General features: G+C 34.7%; 1 protein-coding gene across 2 annotated transcripts in view; it reads right to left on the bottom strand.

Moving 5' to 3' along the window:
* Positions 1-3,063: 3,063 nt before the first annotated feature.
* LOC150085920 (bicaudal D-related protein homolog) overlaps positions 3,064-19,764 on the bottom strand; it is a 126,268-nt gene continuing 109,567 nt past the window's right edge. For both annotated transcript variants that reach the window (XM_090373578.1, XM_090373580.1), the window contains exons 9-11: positions 13,655-13,791; positions 5,027-5,147; positions 3,064-3,487 (exon numbers count right to left, since the gene is read on the bottom strand). In XM_090373578.1, coding sequence (XP_090229704.1) covers positions 3,350-3,487; positions 5,027-5,147; positions 13,655-13,791 — 396 coding nt within the window. In that variant the 3' untranslated portion in view covers positions 3,064-3,349. The remainder of the gene's footprint in view (positions 3,488-5,026; positions 5,148-13,654; positions 13,792-19,764) is intronic.

The following is a 19,764-nucleotide window of genomic DNA, read 5'->3' on the forward strand; positions in this document are numbered from 1 at the left end:
TAATATCGTTAAATATTTATTTTCAGAGAGAGAACAATTTAGAAATGGCAGAACAGTTGAAGCATGTATGTTGGTTTTATAGCGTATCTTAAGTTATATTGCACTAGTATGATGTCTATCCAAGTTCACAGGTTGAAAAACCTAGAGTAACTCACTGGGAAAAACCTTACTCTATCCTCCTAAGACCAGCAAAACTACAGTCCCAACTTAGCCCTTATTCATACCTGGACCTCTTCAAACAACTGATAAATGGTAATAGCACTACACTATCATGGAGGTATTGTAAGTATGGCATAAGAACAAATAGTAATATACATATAGTAGTAAATGGGTATAGTTTAAGACAGCAAGATTAGATTTCGGCCTTTTTTTTCTTATTCTGGAGGAAGGAGAGAGGCATATCACAGGAAAATTGTTTATTGATATATACAGTAGTATAACATACTTTAAACAGTCTTGGGGGCACAGATGGTAGTCTCCCCTCCTAATCTGTTCTTGAAAGATAAGCCTTCACTTTAAGATTTAAGTGCCTCATAAGAAATGCAAATAACAAAATCATTCAACTCCTAATAATGGTGTATTCATTTTGATGCTCCCGAGAGCTGTTACTTGGATGCAATAAGGTTTCTACATTGCTCGACAAAATTAACAGAACATGCAGCGAAACTCATGCAGCTTGCAATAAAGTGGGACAAAATTTGTTACGGTGGTGTAACACAAAATAATGATGAAATGAGGAGATAGCGTGAATTTCGGACAGGTATAAGGGACATTTATAGGGGTTGTATAAGAATTACCAAAAAGCACACATTACAGAAGTCAACACCAGATGCTTGAAAATATGGCCACATGACATCTGTACAGCAATGGTCCCCTCCAACGACTAAACATGCCAACAGTGGTGCTCGATATAAGGGTGTCTATAAGATTCTGTGGCAACAAATCAGATTCCTCCACCAGCACAGAACCGAGTGACCAAGGAGTTGGCTGTCGACATGCAATGCAACACCCAAGGGCATCCCACACATGTTCGATCAGATTTAAGTCTGTGATTGTGTTGGCCACGGCAGTCGTTGGATATCTTCACTTACAAGATATTCCTCCACCATTTGAGCTTTATGTGCAGTAGCGTTGTCATTCATGAAAAGAAAAATCTGGGCCAACCACACCACTAAAAAGTCACATAGGGTTTGAGGATCTGTGGAACCCAGGCTGTGGGCAATGGATCCCAGTGATGCTAATCTGGAGGTCCAGCAGCATCACTAGGAGGCTCCCTCACCACGTACAGGTGAACATGTCAACAGATACAAGACCACTAAAAATTCACTATTTAACAGATGGTGGCATTTAAGAGAGAGCCACCATACATGCATAATGAGAGAAAAAAAAAAAAAAAATACATGAACATGTGTTTAAAGCATTAATGTACACATATATTATAAAACAGGTCAGCAACATTACTTATTTTAGAATTTGCTTTTATTTATATTGCTCTCTCAATAAACACAAACAGCTAATATTTATGCCTTCAAGAAATTTATTAACTATTTTATACATTTTTAAGTTTGTGCAGAGATGATTGTATTATTCCAGTGCTTCACACCATTGTTTTTATTTCAACAGGTAGGACTCATAACATTTCAGTGAAAGAAATAAAAAACAAAGCCAGGAAATAATAAAATAAATACATTTAGTAAATTCAGATCTTTGATAACTGTTCTAATTCTGTCTTTGATCTATAGGCATTTTTTCATTCACAAAAAACTTTTGTACAATTATATTCGATAAACTAACAGCACTAGGAATTTCCTACAATAATTCAATATACACCCTTCAGAGAAGGAATTCTTTCAGCAATCCTAAAACACCAAAGTAAGAATTTTTTTTTTTTTTTCTTTTTCATTTTTTACAAATGTCATAACATCTAGCTAACCATTCTCTTATACAGTTCCTGGTACAAAACAATTGTCATTGACACTAAATACTAGATGACTTACAACAAGAGAGCAGAGTATAAAGTATACTCACCGTTTTCATTAACAAGGTGTAGAAGACATTAAAACTCATTTTCCAAGTTCAGTCTTCTACACCATAAATAAGTTAAGTATTTTATTTTTCCATAATTTTATTTCTTTCATTTTCCTGATTAGGTCAATAGGAAATGAAGATAATTTTGAACTTTTTAACATCACCGGCAATTATACAAACCAATTTCATTTTAAGTTTCACAGATGACAACAGGCTTCAATTCATATCAAATTCATTAAACTCTGGCATAAGTATTAACATTATCACTATTGCAAATTACAGCATAAAATTCAACAAAGACAGCTTTAAACTGGATTGTTTTATGGTGTGTAAGAATTTTATGATGCTACTTTTTCTCACTAAAGAAATCTACAGCTTCTAACACTTCACAAGTGAATTTAAGTGCTACTGAAACATCAAATCCTAAAACAGTACAATATGCAGGATATTTCTTATTTTCTTAACTGTTATAGTTTTAAATCTCTTATCAAATAAAAAAAAAAAAATGCTTATAAATTTTTGAAATTTGAAGCTTATCAAGAACAGTTTAAATGCATGGAATTAAACTCCAGTCCTCCAAGAATTCAAAATCATTTAATATTTCTATCCAAGATTTCCATGATTCATTTCTTTCAATAAGAATTTAGATCTTTATATCAAAAGAATCAACAATTTATTTATTTTTTTTATGAAATGAAAAAAAAATGATAATAAAAAAATAAAAAAAATTCTCCCATCAAAGTCTTCTGTCTGGTCTTCAGATGTAATCTGAATGTACTCTGTATTGAGACAGTCACTGTTTATACTTGAAAAATCTAAGATGATTTGCAATTATCTAATTATCACAAGATGCACAGATTTGGAACAAATTCTTGCCAGAAATGAAGGGATGGATTGACTGCAATTTCCTTGCACTTTCACACAGATCACATTGCCAAAAGCACAAAAAAAAAATCATTAAAAAACCAAAAAACATCCATAACATGTTTGAAGACAGTTTTTCTGGATCACTTATGGATAATTCAATTCCTTCATAATTATCACAGTCATTCAGCAACCAGTGCTGCAACTAGTAACATCACCGTCTTTTACAGTTCATGATCATAATGGACGGTGCTCAGTATTTAATGTTCTATAATAACATCACTGGTAAAAATAGTCATCAGTTTTTGTTATGTAACCTGAACGATTTGTGACTCTCGGATAAAAACTTATTTACAATGATGATTTAATTAGCATAAACACTTTAGCTTATGTATTTCATCATCCTCTACAGGTATTTACAGATGTTTTCCCTCCCTTTCCCTGTTATTGCATTGAATTATCTCCACAAACCAAACAGTTTGCCTTTTGATGTAATCTTCTTTTGGGGATGACTGTGTATTTTCTTTTTGTCTTCTTGCTCTTGATTCTTTAGCATTTTTTTTACTTGTTCATCTAACAGAACTTCCATATCCACCTAACAAAAAATAAATACTTTTTTAGTTAATAATGAATATAAAAATTAAGTACTAATATTTTTATTATACAAAATAAAGGGTTTAACCTAGAAGTGGTGGCATGGGAGAGAGGAAAGAAAGGGAAGAAAAAAAAAAAGTCTCCTAAGAGGTTTATTTATTCTTTGCAAATAATTACTGACTGCTCTGTATAGAGTTGCCTCTTTGTTTGAGTATATAAATTCTCCTATGCTGCCAGAAAGTTTAATGAAAAAAACTTTGTAATTTTTTTTTTTTTTTTAATAGTTTTCTTCTGGATTTAATGCAAAGTTCAATGACACTGGAAAAGTGCTGGCTTAAGGGGCAAACCAATGTGGGAGTGACTGAGGGTGCCAAAGCTGAGTGGACACCAAAATTAAAAAGGGCAACACAAAATATCATTCTCAATCAACAAGAAATATGTGAACAGTTTAAGAAATGAATCCATATTGCTGGGGTCAGCAACCTTTTTTGAGTGAAGAGCCATTTTTGATCTAATTAAAAAAAAAGAGAGAATCCGAAGAGCCACACCTCAGCTCAAGCTGGGAGGAGGGTGAGGGATAGGGGAGTTTAATAGGGGAGAATAGAGTGGGAAGGTGTTTTATTAAAAAAAAATATATATTTTTTGAAATATTATTTAATATTGAAAAAATTCAACAAGCATCCAATTAGGTACGAATTAATGTGACTTTTGCTGCTGAACTTCATTTGAGCAGGTCTCTCAATATCAGGCAGGTATGCCATAATTTATCTTTAAACATGCTGAGAGACTCATTGTTCAGACAGTTTCTTGATTTATTTTTAATACAGTTAATGTTCAAAAATATTTGCCTACAGAAATTCGTCAAACAAAAACTGAGAGAATTCCAAACACAAATATTTTCAAATTTATATATGTGTCCAGTAAGCTATTCCACATATTGAACACAATTTGGTCTTGCTTTTTCAACTCATCTATCACTGTCCATTTGTGTAGAATTGCAAGGGCAACCCTTTTCCACTCCAAATCCTCAAGTTCACTTTTTCAAAAAGCATGTCCTTGATTTTTAAGTCCTCTAACTCCATTTCAAATTGTGCTTCATGTGGGCTAGAAGTTAAAGAGCCGTAGTTACATGCTCAAAGAGCCGCAGGTTGCTGACCCCTGCCATATAGGAAATTAGGGTCAGAATTTAACTGAAAAAAAACTATTAAAACAAACTTATCTGTTACCAAATTGTTTGGTAGATTTTGAGCCAAATAAACATCACAAGCAAAACCCTCTATGAGGTCAATTTGAATATATCAAAAGCTGTCTCCCTGCTTTCAAAAATCAATCTAATACCTTAATGCTTTAAAGAAATATACAAAACTTTTAAAAAATCTGAAGTCCTAGCAAATACAGCTTCCTATTCCGATCTAATCACTGCTAAGCATTTTAAAAATATCAAAATCATAATCAGAATTCAGTTTAATTTTGAAATTAATATGCAGAATAGTATTTTTTTTTTTTTAAGGTTGAAAAAGAAATTGAACAGATTACTTACCTGCCACTGTTCTAGCTGTTGTGATAACTCCACTTTCTGCTGCACTGCTTCCATCAGCTGACTATTAATGTGCATTACATCAATCCTAGTTTTAGCCAACTCAATTTCCACAGCATTTTTCCTGGAAAACATAAAGAAGTTAATAAAATACCAGTTATTGTATTTAAGAATCATGTTACATAATCCTTAAATGCAGTATCATCACCACATAAACACAAATGAAATCAGAAAAATACACCCTCTCAGGGTAAATTACACGATAGCAATTCTCTTACACAGGGCACGAGCCTCTGCTGGGATTTGGACCTGGATTTTAAACACACCAGGCTCTTTCCACTCTAATAGTTATATTCCTGTTGGCATACAATATAGCTTATGTACTGCTGTATTTATAGTTAGATTTCATTATATCAGTAGGAATATAAAATTTAATTTCTGCAACATTCTAACCATTTATTACAATGAAGAGTTCAAGAAAAACATTTAATACTTCTAAATATTACACTAGTCCTCTCCAAAAGCACTCATTATTTGCTCTCTTATAGAGCATTTCCATTTATGATTTCAAATTATTTTACATTAAAGAATAAGCACTACATCTACATGCCAAAATCAAGAATGCTACTTTTTCTTCTTTTTTTTTTTTTTTTTATGAAAATGAGAGGTATTAGAACCTATAGTACTTAGAAGTGTGCATGGGTTGGAGATTGAGAAGATGAAAAGATATTTGTTGACATTAGACTTGAATTTTTATAGATTGCAATTTTCAGGAAACTGTGTAGGAAGGAAGGTGTTTCAGGAAACGGAAGTTCAATGAATAAGTGAGAAAGATGAAAAGTTGGTGCTGTGAGTTTGAAGTTGGACAGTAAAAGGATGTTGACTGGTTGTGGCAAGTGTTTGTACTGCTTTGAAAGAGCAAGCAAGAATTATAGAAGCTAATTCAGAGCAACAGAGCCCATGGAAGTATCTATAGAAAATGCATGCAGCAGAAATAGAATGCCTATGAGAAAGGAAGTGGAGAGACTCTGTTAGAGATGAGTCATTAATTAACCTAACTGCCCTCTTTTGAATGGAATCTAGAAGCCCGAGAGGGGTTTTGGAGGCACCACCCCCAGATGTGATAACAATATTCCATGGTAGGGCATATTTACAATTTGTACAGAGTGAGCAGCTGTTTGAAAGAAAATTAATGCAGCAAGTAAAAGAGTAAACCCAGATTTTTAGATGCATAGGAAGCAATATTTGTAATGTGCTTATGCCAAGAGCAAATAGAAGTCAGGGTAATCCCCAACAGAGAAATATGATCTTGCGTAGGAATTGGAGTGTCATCAAAGATAAGCACAGGAGCAGAAGAATCCTTTTCGTGAGATAAGATAGGACTGAGTTTTAGAAGGATCGAAATCAACTAAATTATCTTTGCCCCACTAGAGAATTGCCTTGAGATCAGCATTTAAGGAATTGGAAGTGGATATTTGAGAAGCTTAAGCCATTTAGGCAAGGAAAGATTTCTCAAACCGGAAGGTACTGAGCTAGCTCACATATAACATCATTAGCTTTTAATGCTTAAAAGATATTCACCAAAAAAAATAATAATAATAAAAAATACAGCTACAAACCAAGGTGCAAGACAATCTCATGCACTGTGGTATTTTGTGTTATAACTGTGCTGTTTTGCCAACAGTTTATTTCTGTAATATTTTGTTACCTTAACTTTTGTAGTTATATTGTAAATTTAGATTTTGTAATCTTTCTAAAATTTAAATTTTACTTAAATAATGGCTCCTACAAGATCCACTGACAATACAAAGTCTAAGGACATTGCAACTCAGACAAAAATACCTGTGGGAATTTTTGGTATGAGGCACAACTTCATCAGTTGTATAGCCTGTGGCGTGTGTTCTAAGGATGGACTAATAGACAGACCTAGCTGAACTGATGATTCTTTTCTCTGCACCCGATGTAAAGAGTGTGCCGACTTAAAATTATAAGTTGGTGCGTTACAAGAAGTTGAGTCACTGAAGAAAGAAGTGCTTGTCCTAGAAACAAATGTAACTGGGAGCTGTGTAAGGGACTCAAGTATATCGTGACCTGCCAAGTGATGCACCACCGATTCGAAACAGGTAACTTTTTTTGTGATAAAGATAGGTAGTCCAGATTTTAAGAAGGTAGAAGGAATATGTTGTAGAGGTAGTATTCATTTGAACAAAGGTGGTGCAAGGATTTTTACCAGTATTTTTACCCGAGTGTGTTTGTCAGGAGCAACAATTGATGACATTACCATCAGACTGTCAGATTTTAAGGAAGATAAAAGAGTATTATTATTCATGTAGAACTAAATGATATTAAAAACGTACACAACCTTACCATCTGTTGGATAAATATAGGACAATGCTGAAAACAATTCCACGAGTTAGGTCAGAATGTTTGTGTCTGCAATTATGCCCTGACATGATGGTAGGGATTATATGCTGAAAACCTTGTGGATTAATTCCAAACTTGAGGGAATCTGAAGGCCCTAGAGAGGATTTTTTTTTTTTTTTTTTTTAAATTAGCATGGCCCATATCTACAGGGAGAAGGAATATTTTGTAGAGGTGGTATTCATTTGAACAAAGGTGGTGCAAGGATTTTTACCAGTATCATTGAGGACACCTTAAGGGTTCGGGGAAACTGCTAGTTGGGAGGGAGAAGGGTAATTTAGATACACATTTATCTGATGGTATGAGTCAAAGTAATGTTTGCACTCACCTCAAGAATTCTTCTTTGTTACTGCAACAGCTGATATTGGTAAGTTGTTCTGAGAGTAGCAATGTTTGAAATGAGGGAGAAGATAAAGCTTGGGTTACAAACCTATATAACTTCAAGGGGTATGTCAGGGTAGTAAACTATAGAAGATTAGTCTCAAATCTGTCTACAGTAATGTCAGTTGTGTCAATAAAATGGCTGAATTTGAATTCCTGGTTAGCACAACTAATGCTGACATAGTAGGGTTAACAGAAACATCATGCCAGTATGAAATTGGGGATGAGTTCCATTATGGTATGTATAATATATTTAGGAAAGATAAACGGGATAGTGGGGTCATGCTTTTTATCAAAAGCAGCCTGAGTGCAAAAAGAGCTTTTGCTGAGTCTGAAGTTACATCTGCCAGCATAGAATCTGTGTGGTGAGAGTGAGTTGGAAGCAAGAGTATAATGAGAGTGGAAGTAATCTAAGATCGGAAGATCATAAAAGAGTATGAGGAGAGTCTCTACATTCAGATGGTAAAGGCAAGCAAGCACGAATGTCTTATTACAGATGACTTTAACCTGCCCAAGATTGATTGGAATAAGTGGAAGGGACTCACCACTGGCAATTTTTTTTTTTTTTTTTTTTTTTTAAGATACACTAAGTGATTATTATGTGCACCAGCATTTTATAGAAAGTGTTAGGAGTGAGAATATTTTTGACCTTGCCATTACTAATGAATCAGATTACACACAGGGCTTAAAGTCCAGGAACTGTCATCATGAAGTGATCATGCAATCATCAGTTGGAAGATGATGTTGCAGTAGTTAAAGGTAAAGGCATGTTTTTAATTTCAGAAGATGAGACTTTAACAGTTTAAGGCTCTATATGGCATCTATTAATTGGGCAGATTGCCAAGGGAAGACAAATATTTGAATTAGGGAACACTTTAAGCAAAAATCACAGAAGCCATGAACACATGCATACCATTAAGAAAACATTGCTGGAGGCAGATGCAAGAAAGATGACTGCAGAGCTGGCTGGTCAAATAGAACAGAAAAAGATAGCATGGGATAATCACAGAGTGACGAAAAGTACCGAGGCCTACAACAGGTACATGTTGATCCGTAATAGCACCACAAATAAGGTGAGGGAGGCCAAGGCTGCATATGAGAAAACACTGGCTAAGAGCAAAGAACAGGGGCAGGGAATTTTTCATGTATGTGAATATAACGAAGGAGAAAGCTAATCAATTTGAATCCTTTTGCACTGGGTGTGGGTCATAGATAACCCAGCTGATGTTGCAGAGGGATTGAATATGTACTTTGCATCTGTCTTTACTGATGAAAGAACCTTCATGCTGAGAAGAGGCTGAGCCATATGTAATTAGTGATTTCATAATTAGAGAGGACTGTTTATTAGAAAAACCTTTGGGCATAAAGGCAAGTATGGCTCCTGCAGTTGTTGGCATATACCCAGTAATTTTGAGGGAGACTGCTAGGGACTGTATTGAACCAATGAAGTTAATCATGACAGCATCTTTGAACTCGGGGAAGATTCCTTTGGATGGGAGAAGTGCTAATGTATTGCCAATACATAAAGGCAGTTCTAAGAGTGAAGTTGGTAACTACAGACCAGTTAGTCAGACTTCAGTGGTAGGGAAAATTTTAGAGGTAATGACTAAAGAGTGCAATCCAGGGACACTTAGATATGGCATTCTGAAGGACACGCAACATGGTTTTGTTAAGGGAAAATCATGTTTAACAAACTTAGTAGGGGGTTTTGATACAGTTACTCATGAGCTAGATGCAAGGAACAATTTTGGCATAGTTTATTTCGATTTTAGAGAAGCATTTGACTCTCGCCCCTCATGAGAGGTTACTGTATAAGCTGGAACTAGCTGGGATTACAGGAAAGATTCTAAGATGCATTGCTTGTTGGCTGCAGGGCAGAAGGCAGAGGATTGTGATTAATGGATATTCTTCAGATTGGTGTAACATCAGGAGTGGGGTTCCCCAAGGATCAGTTCTTGGACTATTGTTCTTCTCAGTTTCATAGATGACATCAATAAAAGGATAGAAGGCATGGTGTCAAAACTGGCAGTGTCATTAATGATCAGTGACAAGCAGTGCTCCTACAGAATGACTTAAACAGACTTCAAAGATAGTCAGAGAAGTGGCAGCTGTTTTAATGCAAGGCCTTGCACACTTGGGGAACATCAATCCTAAAATAAATTATATACTGGTAGGGTTGAATTAAAAACAGTGAAAAAAGAAAAGGATCTGGGAGTTAGAATACAGGCAGATATGAGGTTTTCTGAGCAGTGTAGACAGGCAGCTAAGAAAATCCTGTGTCATATCAATGATTTATTAAATGTTAGTGTATAGGAAAGTCATAGTCACACTGTACAAGGCAATTGTAAAACCATATTTAGAATACTGTCTCCAAATAAAGAGAACTCAACTCATCTCAAACAAGACAAGGTGCTTCTTGAAAGGGTCCAAAGACAAGCAACTCAAATGGTGAGATTGGCAAAAGGACAACCATATGAGTAAAGACTCCAATTATGTGGATTGCAGAACTTGTCAAACAAGCACCTCAGGTGTGACCTGATGAAGGCTCTGAGATAGGTTAGTAAAATTAATGAAGGAGGAATTTTTCACTGTTATAAAGCATTCCAGAACTAGTGGCCATAAATTCAAATTATAGGAGTTGAGGTGTAGATTAGGTTGTAGGAAGTTTTCTTTTAGCCAGCAAGTCATTGATTACTGGAACAGGCTACCCTCGCAGGAAGTCGAGGCTGATGGTTTGAATAAATTCAAAGGTCAATTGAACAGTTACCTATAATGAGGAGGGAAGCATGTAATTTGTATTTTCTTATCTGCTTGGGTTTTTTTTTTTTTTTGGTAGTGCAGCAAAACCCTGTGGCTTCCTTGCACTATATAGCAAATAACTATTATTATTATTATTATTAGCCTTATGGTGCAAGGAAGCCTGAGGCTTATGCTGCACCGCCAAAATTCCCAAGTTACCCTAAGAGAGAGAGAGAGAGAGAGAGAGAGAGAGAGAGAGAGAGAGAGAGAGAGTAGAAAGGAATCACCAAGGAAGAGAAGCATGATGATATCCAGCTCAGGACGATGGGTGTACCAAGCCCATACTCACCAGCATAAGTATCTGCTGCTTTTTACATTCTTTGCCAGAGACTTCTCATAACTGGCCTTAGCTTGCCTAACCTCCTTTGTGACACACTAATTACAGATTACAGACTAATTTATATATACATAGGCTTCTGTATCACTGGATAATTTATATGCATCCCATGCACTTTCATGTGTCTCAACAGTTCATTTGACATCCATTAAGGTCTAAGCCTTGAACAGTATTCATTGATATGAAAAGCCTAGTAGCTGCTTTGACTATTTCCCATTTAGAATTTGCTGTTGGTAACATCATCAGTTGGTCTCACTGCACAGAATTTAAATACCATCTGGGACAACTGTAGTCACCTTTATGAAAGCAAAAGCCTTTCCCTTTACCCTTGACAGTAGTTACGTCTTTAAATTCCACATTAGTACACTGTGATTGCTGCCACCCAGTGGGTCTTTTACCTGCAGATTCCTAATGCTTGAAGAATGACTCCTGATAACCAGATCAAGTATACTGCTTCCTCTTGTTGCCTCTCTAACATACTGCTGTAGATAATAGTCATCCAAGAAATCTATAAAAGTCTTTCAATTATGTGAGTAACCAATCCATCTATGATGCTACTAAAACACTGACTGAAATCAATAAAATGCCTTTATTAAACAAAAAATATAAAAATAAAAATACACATGTTGACTGTATAAACTGTATATTAAAATAAAATTAAAACGAAATAAAGTGGTATCAAGAATAAAATGCGATAAAATATAAAATTAAAAGTGCTAAAAAGATGTTTAAGAAGTGGACCATGTGCAGGTGCCATAGTTTATGTTGCGGACCTGCTGGGGCATATATGTGTACATATATAGATTGTCGGATAACCTGCAACCATTATTGCTGATGAAGGTGGCCGCTGCTGCCGAAAGCTGCTGTTTTAGTGGTTTTTGGTGATCTTAAACACCTTTTTAATTTTATCACATTTTATTCCTGTTATACCATTTTATTTCAATATATAGTTTATATACTGACTGTATTTTATTATACAGTCAGTATGTGTATTTTTATTTTATTTTTAGTTTAATAAAGGCATTTTATTGATTTGAGTCAGTGTTTTAGTAGCATCATAGATGAATCAGAGTTCCTGAATCCAGAGGCCTCTTTAATGAGTGACCATTCCACAAATTCCAGTCAACATCTGGAAAGTTAAAATTCCCCATTATAAGACATTCTGATTTACTGGCCCACTATTTCTCTGTATAGCTGTTTGGTATACGCATCAGGCATATAACACACTCCTACTCTCAATTTTGTTTTCCCAGTGCTTATATCATGCCAAATTGACTCAACATTGGTCACACGTGTCGACTGGATGCACTGGCTTAAATTTAATATTCTTCTTAACTAAGGGCATAACTCCTCTACCCCTCCTGTCCTGTCTGTCCTTCCTGTATACATTGTCTCCCCATATTCAAATTCAGAATCATTAATGTCTAAATGACACCATGTCCACATTTGATGACTTAATCTGTACTTCAAATTCATCAAATTTATTTACAATGCTCCTAGAATTAGTATACATGCACATGATTTTACTCTTAGTTACCCTATTGCAGCCCATGTATTTACTTGTTCCATGATCAGGGGCAGGCTGTCCCAAGGGTGCAAGGGATGTACTGCACCGGGTGCCAACATTCAAGGAGCACCTGAAACTTACATACACACATGAAGAAAATTTTAAAGGGGTTGCCAAATTTCCATTGGCACCCAAGCACCACATACCCTAAGAATGCCTCTGTTCATGATGAACCACAGCTGGGCCTCAAATCCCCCCAAGTTAAGTTTTCTGACTCACCTATCACTGCCTCAATAGCATCAGGAAATATCCTTGCACCACTTCTATTTAAGTGTATCCCATCCCTGTAAAAACAGGTTTTTCCTGTTTAAGTATAAGAAGGAAATTAAATTCATTTTGAGCAAAAGAGAAATTAGTCAAAAGACAAAATTAGCTTGTTGTAGCACAATTTGTAAGTCTATTTTAAGCTACACAGCTGATAGCTAGATGAGAAAAGCATTAATCAAAAATTAGAATCTTCAGAAATTAAAGTATCAAAAAAATAAATGGGACTAACAGATGAAAGCAATGGAAGGACCGAGTTACAAATGAGGAAATCCTTATTTCCTCATTTCCTCCACCAACACAACAAGAAGAATTCACATTCTTCTTGTCGTGTTGGTGGGGGTTGTAATGTCCCATAACGTTTTACTTCCATATGAAGCAGACATTTAAAAGATGTCCATTACTACTAGAATACATATCTAAGAGATAATCCACAACTTTTAAAATTTAATTTCTGCACATAAAGCAGCATTGACTTGAAGATAATATAGTTTGCTCCAATTACCTTTGATTGGATATCCAGTCAGACAGAAGTGAAGCAAACTGAAGATAGAATGAGTATGTAAAAAAAAGATGGGAGAAAAGACATAAGTGTAGAAGCAGACCAAGAAAATGGATTGATGGAGTTAGGCAATTATTGGAGGACAGCTAGGACTAAAGTTCTAACATAAAATAGGGCAGCACAAAGTAAAATAGTGAATGGAAATCCAATAGCCCAGATTTGTACCATCATATTGACCTGTACACCTACTGGGAATAACAGGTTTGGATGTTGAAAATGATTCTTTGTTCTTTCAAGTTAAAAAAATTCAAACATTAATTCAAATGACAACTAACTCTTGTTTTGTAATTTTCTACTTACCTAGCTACAGCCTGATCTCTTACTTCCCAAGCCTTCTTAACAATTTCATCCTTTGCAAGGTTACTGTTATCCATATCTAATCTGAATTGGTCCCTTTGTTCTTTCAATGCTGCAAGCTCAGCCTCCTGAATGGTTAACTAAAAATAACAAGACAGTATAACAGAGTTAACAGCTTGTTTTCTGCAAATTCAATGGTAAAAGACCTACCTAATGATTCAAATTATTAAATAACAAATTGAATATTTATGCAGGTTAAACCACTAAGTCAAAGGTTAAAAAATAAATCTTATAACATGAAAAACAAAGGGGGACAAGTCACACATGAAACAGATTTTCATTACTGAAATTTTGCATTAACTTATAAAGGTCATGGTGTGAATTTAGAATTTTTCATCATGGCTTTCATAATCATGAAGCTGCCAATACTTTCTGTCATTATCATATACTGTACTGATATCTAATTCCATTTAAAATCATAGATAATAACTATCAGTTACACTCATTGATCACTGAATTGTGACTACCCCATCCATAATGGACTATGCCGCATAGCTTGCTGTATAAACGCCAAACAGCTTCATACACTATAGCAGTGGTAATTTGCATCTGGTTGTGCAAGTCAAAGTGATAAAGTAGCAGTTATGGGACATAGTAAAGATATAATAGAGTTTCAAAAAGGCATGATTGCAGGAGCTTGTGCATCAGGTGCTTCCACATCGGAAATAGCATGTCTTTTCAGTTGCTCACAGACCACTAAGTGTACAGAGAATGGTGCTTAACTCGTCATACCACCTCCTACCAACAAAACTGTGAAGGATTACACAAGGTGAATGTTCATGGTGAGTGAAGGATGCAATGCACTGAACAGCAAATCACTGTGCAACAGTTGAGATCACAATACAATGCAGGAAATGCAAAAACAATATCCCAAATGATGGAGGATGACATATGAGGTTCCACAGCAGATGATCCAAGAGACACCCCCTCCTTGCCACTGATTATTGTCAACAGCGAATGATGTTGTGTCAACAACATGTTGGTTGGACACTGGAAGACCAGAAAAGAGTGTGCTGGTTGGATAAGTTCAAATACTAGTACAACATGCCTGCAGATACCTTTGTGTATGGTGCAAACAATGTGAGTCTGTGAACCCATCATGCATGGTGCTCACTATCCAGCCAGGTAGCAGGATATAGGAGCTTAATATAGAACATGTTTTGGTGGCAAGAACTAGGGCCCCTGGTGCATATGGATCAATGTTTCACTGGGGAGATCTATCAACAACTCTTAGGAGATCATGTATACTGCCATTTTGCAATTTTTTCCCCCAGACAGAGATGGGCTCTTCCAAGAAAATAATGCACCATGCCATTGGGCCCCTCAAAAGTGGTTCAAGATATTACTCATCTCGATTGACCTCAAAATTCTCTTTACTTCAATCCAGTTGAATACCTGTGGGATGTTTTGGAACAGGAAGTGAGGTATATGGACACTCAACTATCGTCTATTCTGACACTGTAGAAAGCCTTGCAGGCAACATGGCTGCAGATCCCCATAAACATCTTTAGAAATTTGTGTTGATCGCACTGCATCATTTATTCCCTCAAGTGACCTTGGAGAATACGTGGACATCATTTCCGATGAAACAAAAAGAAACATTGAGTTTGTCACCATAGAGACCTAAAGGACCATTTCCAAGGGATCCTGAACAACATAATAGAAGTTTTAGTGACACATACTACTATTCTACTTCAACATATTATATGGTTCAATTCCTCGTTTGTGGCTGTGCTACTCACAAATTTTAGATGCTGCATATTGCTAACCATGCTGGCTGCTTTCAAACATTAAACGTCAGTGGCATTCCGGACTATGAGATTGGAAAAAAAAAAAAAAAAAACCCTATCTTTTCAGATAAAAACTCAGTGTTTCTCAACATCATATTGAGGCAAAAGAATGCAATGATTGATAAACATCTTGAGGAACAAGTAAGATACAGATCCTCATTTTGGAAAATGGTACTAGAATGGCTATTTCAGACAATGCTTATGTTGGCTAAAAATTCTTTAGCATTTCATGATCATTGGGAAGGATTTTCAGAAGATTACAACAGCAATTTTTTTATCACAAGTCCATTTACTTTCCTACTGTGATGATACAAATTATTAATAAGCCATCTGGTTCAGTAACTTATTTAAGCCCCCACTATCAAAAATGAATTAACAGAATGTTTAGGTACCAAATTAAGAAAAGAATTAACACTAAAAATTAATTCAGCACCATTCTATTCACTAATTTTAGATACTCAAGATCTCACAAAAAAAAAGATCAATTAAGTGTTATTGTATGACATGTTCACATCACAATGAAAATGAAAAATCCAAAGATTTTGAAATTTGTGAAATGTTTTTAGGATTCTATGACATGAATGATCATTCAGCAGAAATGATTGCTCCGGGGATATGCAGTGGTCATTCCCTGACCTTTCCACATCCCCCGTATTTGGTGGTCACGGGCTCGAACCCCGGTCTAATCAAGAAGCATGTGCTACACACTGCTGCTCCTACCCACCTGGCTACGGAGGCGCCAAAATGATGACGGATAATATAATGAAAATATTACACAAACTAAATATTCTAGTTGAAAAATGTTATGGTCAGGGATGGGGCTAATGCCATGAGTGGGGTTTATAATGGTGTGCAGTCATGCATTAAAAGGATCCAATCAAATGCAGAGTATATTCATTGTGCAAATCACAATTTAAATTTAGTTATTAATGATAGTGTAAATTGTTGTAATAACGTTTCATAATTTTTTGACATTCTTCAAAATTTTTTTGGAAATAGTATAAAAATATGGGATCTTGTTTCTAAATTTACTGGGTAATCTGAAGTTACATAAAAAAAAAAAAAAAAAACACTCAACCCTGCTTGCTGGTCTGGAAGATTACAGTTTATAACAGCTGTGAAAGTTTGTTTTGCAGATATTATAAAAGCTTTGACAGAAATTAATCTTAAATCAACTATATAAGCAGACAGAGACTAAGAGCTTAGAATAATAAAGCAAATGATGACATTTTCTTTTATTTTCATTTGTAGATTTTTGAATAACGTGATGTGCAAAATGAATTATGCTTCAAAAACTCTACAAAAGCATGATATAGACCTTGATGAATGTACTTCTGTATTGAATTGAGTCGGTAAAAATTTACAAAACATTCGAAATTCATACAAACAAATTAAACACGAATCTAAGAAAACTGCCAAGGAGTTCAGATAGATCCCAAATTTGAAGACAAACAACAACAACAACAAAGAACTAAAAGATAGTAACAATGGATTAACTTCACATTTTTTGTTTGATAATAGAGATCGGGTTTTTAAAATGTTTCAAACAAAATTACAATACAAATTAAAAATCGTTTCAAAAGTACAAAGTTAGTAAAAAATTATTTTGCAATACTAGAACCAAAAAAAAAATTAATATGTCAAATTCTATATATTAAGTGAGTGTGAAAAATCTCAAAAAAGTATTCATCTGTACTCTCTCCCAAACTGCCAATTCAATATTGTAATTTAATCACACTTATTAAACAAGATTTATCAGCAGACATGTCTATCAGACAATTTTTTTATTTGTTAATTTCAAAACAGTGCCTTTTCAAGTGACTTTTCAAAAATTTACTTAAATGTTATTTTTTATCCTGCTCGTGTCAGCTGCCTCTGCCGAAAGATCATTTAGTAAATTATGTATAATACAAGATTATAAAAGAAATGCTATTGGTCAAAGTAGACTGTGCAACCTTGCAATGTTGGCTTTTGAGCATAAATATGCCAGTAAAATGGATTTAAAAGATATTATTAATGATTTCGCAAATGTAAAAGCACAAAAAGTAACGTTTTAACTTTTTGGAAATTTATTAGTTATAGTATAATTTATGTTTGTCAAATTGTATTTAATAAGTAGTATCGTATTGTAATATTAATTTAAGTTTTTGATGTTTGTAAAATTATAAAGAAATCATAAATAAAATACATATGTTATTTTTATATTATACCTAATTAATTTTAATAAAAATAAAGGGCCCAAAATAATTTATTGCCTAAAGGCCCAAAAAACATAGCTATGCCACTGACTACAACCTGTCATTTTCTTTCTTTTTCTGCTCTGTGGCAGCAATAATTTATTATTATTAAAGATTTTAGTTCTGCAAATTGCTGAGTATGGAAACTATGCACCTGCAAGAAGATCCGACTGGAGAGCTTAAGGCCTTTAATATATGTTATCCAAGAAAGAGTAAGGATGCCATCAACATTTAAAGCCTGAAACACTTTAATCAGATCTCCTTGCAGGCGACTAGTTTCCAAGTGATCAACTTGCTGAACTGAAGCATTTTTTAAGAGTACCCTTTTGTATCTTTGACTAGCTTCTTCCTTTCTCTGCACTCATTTCAACAGCAAATCCACATTCTTCTTAAAATGAGGCATCCAGACATGTATATAATACTCAAGGTGAGGCCTTATACAATCGGATCAGAGGCAGAATTTGTTGTTAGTTATCCTAATGCAACCCATGTATTTACTTGTTCCATGATGAACCACAGCAGGGCCAGAAATCCCCCCCCCCAAGTTAGCAGTTTTCTGACCCACCTATCACTGCCTCAATAGCATCAGCTGGCTCAGGTGGTTAGAATTTGTAACATATTACTTCTGCAACAAAAAAATAATAATAATTAAAAATAGTTGGTATTGCTGGGAACAAACACCAAGGCAAACTACAGCCAGTTTGCCCCTGAATGAGATAATCATCTCCTTATCCCTACTGGACAAATACCTGTATATCATTGACAGAATCCCATGAGCTATCATAGTGCCCTCTCTGCACAGGCCTAAATTTATTTTTACCTAGCCGACCCGAGCCCAATTTTTTTTTTCAAAGAACCGATTTTTATCCCACCCCAACTGAAACTTTTTATATAAATAAAATCTCCAGCATACTTTAAAGTTTCATAATAATAATAAAAAACTGAGATTCAAAATTTAATATTAATAATTATCCAAAATAATTATCAATATTAATTACATAAAAAAGAAAATAAAAAGTTCTAAAAAATAATAAATTTTCAATATAATTCTAAAACAAATAAATAATCGATATCCATCTCTACTTAAATTAAAAAATCAAAACTGACTGTCACTATGAACGATGCGTAAACATTCCCCCTTACCTGTATTTATAAATTATTGGTCAGTATTGGATATAGCAAAGATGCAGTCAGAAAGTTTTACAAGTGAATGTTCTTAGAATTGAAAGTAGGTCAACCAAAAATCTCAAAATTTAGTAGAACTAGGGATTAATGGTATCACACTTTTAATAAATACTGTACACATGTAACTAAAAAGGAACCCATTGCTGGGGAACATAATGACTTATATAGTTGCAATTTACATTACATGTAAATTGCAACTATGCCCACTTAAGGGTAAAGGCTACTTTACTGAGCAAAAATACAGACTGGGTCATTTCCATGAAAGAGTACAAATTTTGGTGAATTTTGGAGATGTCGGCGAAGTGCACCTTATAGGTCAATTAAGTGTCAACAGACAACTAATACGCATTTAAAAAACCTTTAAGAATTTAAATGTATAACAAAATACAGTGTATTTAAAATATATATATATATATATATATATATATATATATATATATGTAAGAAATAGTCCGAAATGTTTGGAAATAACAATTCATTACAATTATTTTGTACCCGAACAGAGCCCGAATATCGTTTGTGTTACCCAGCCTGACCCAGCCCAAGCATCCTTCTTGTTACCCAGCCTAGGCAGACCTCTACTGCTCAGACATCTTGATGTTGGACTGTATACTAACCCCCAGGTTTCTTTCATTCTTCTCCACCTTGAGTGTTGTACCACCCAATTATTCTGGAATTAGTGCTACCATGTGCAGTAGCTTAGTATTTATCAATTAAGATACAATATGGCAATATTCCAAATAAGTGATATTATAAAATATCATTCTTATATTGTAGTTAGTATGTGAAACTTATTTGATTTAGAATAGGATCAAAAAAAAAGTACTCCACTATGATTTTT

The sequence above is a fragment of the Mastigoproctus giganteus genome, chromosome 5 (assembly GCF_048544385.1).
Source record: "Mastigoproctus giganteus isolate SK-2022 chromosome 5, ASM4854438v1, whole genome shotgun sequence".
NCBI classification, from domain to species: domain Eukaryota; kingdom Metazoa; phylum Arthropoda; class Arachnida; order Uropygi; family Thelyphonidae; genus Mastigoproctus; species Mastigoproctus giganteus.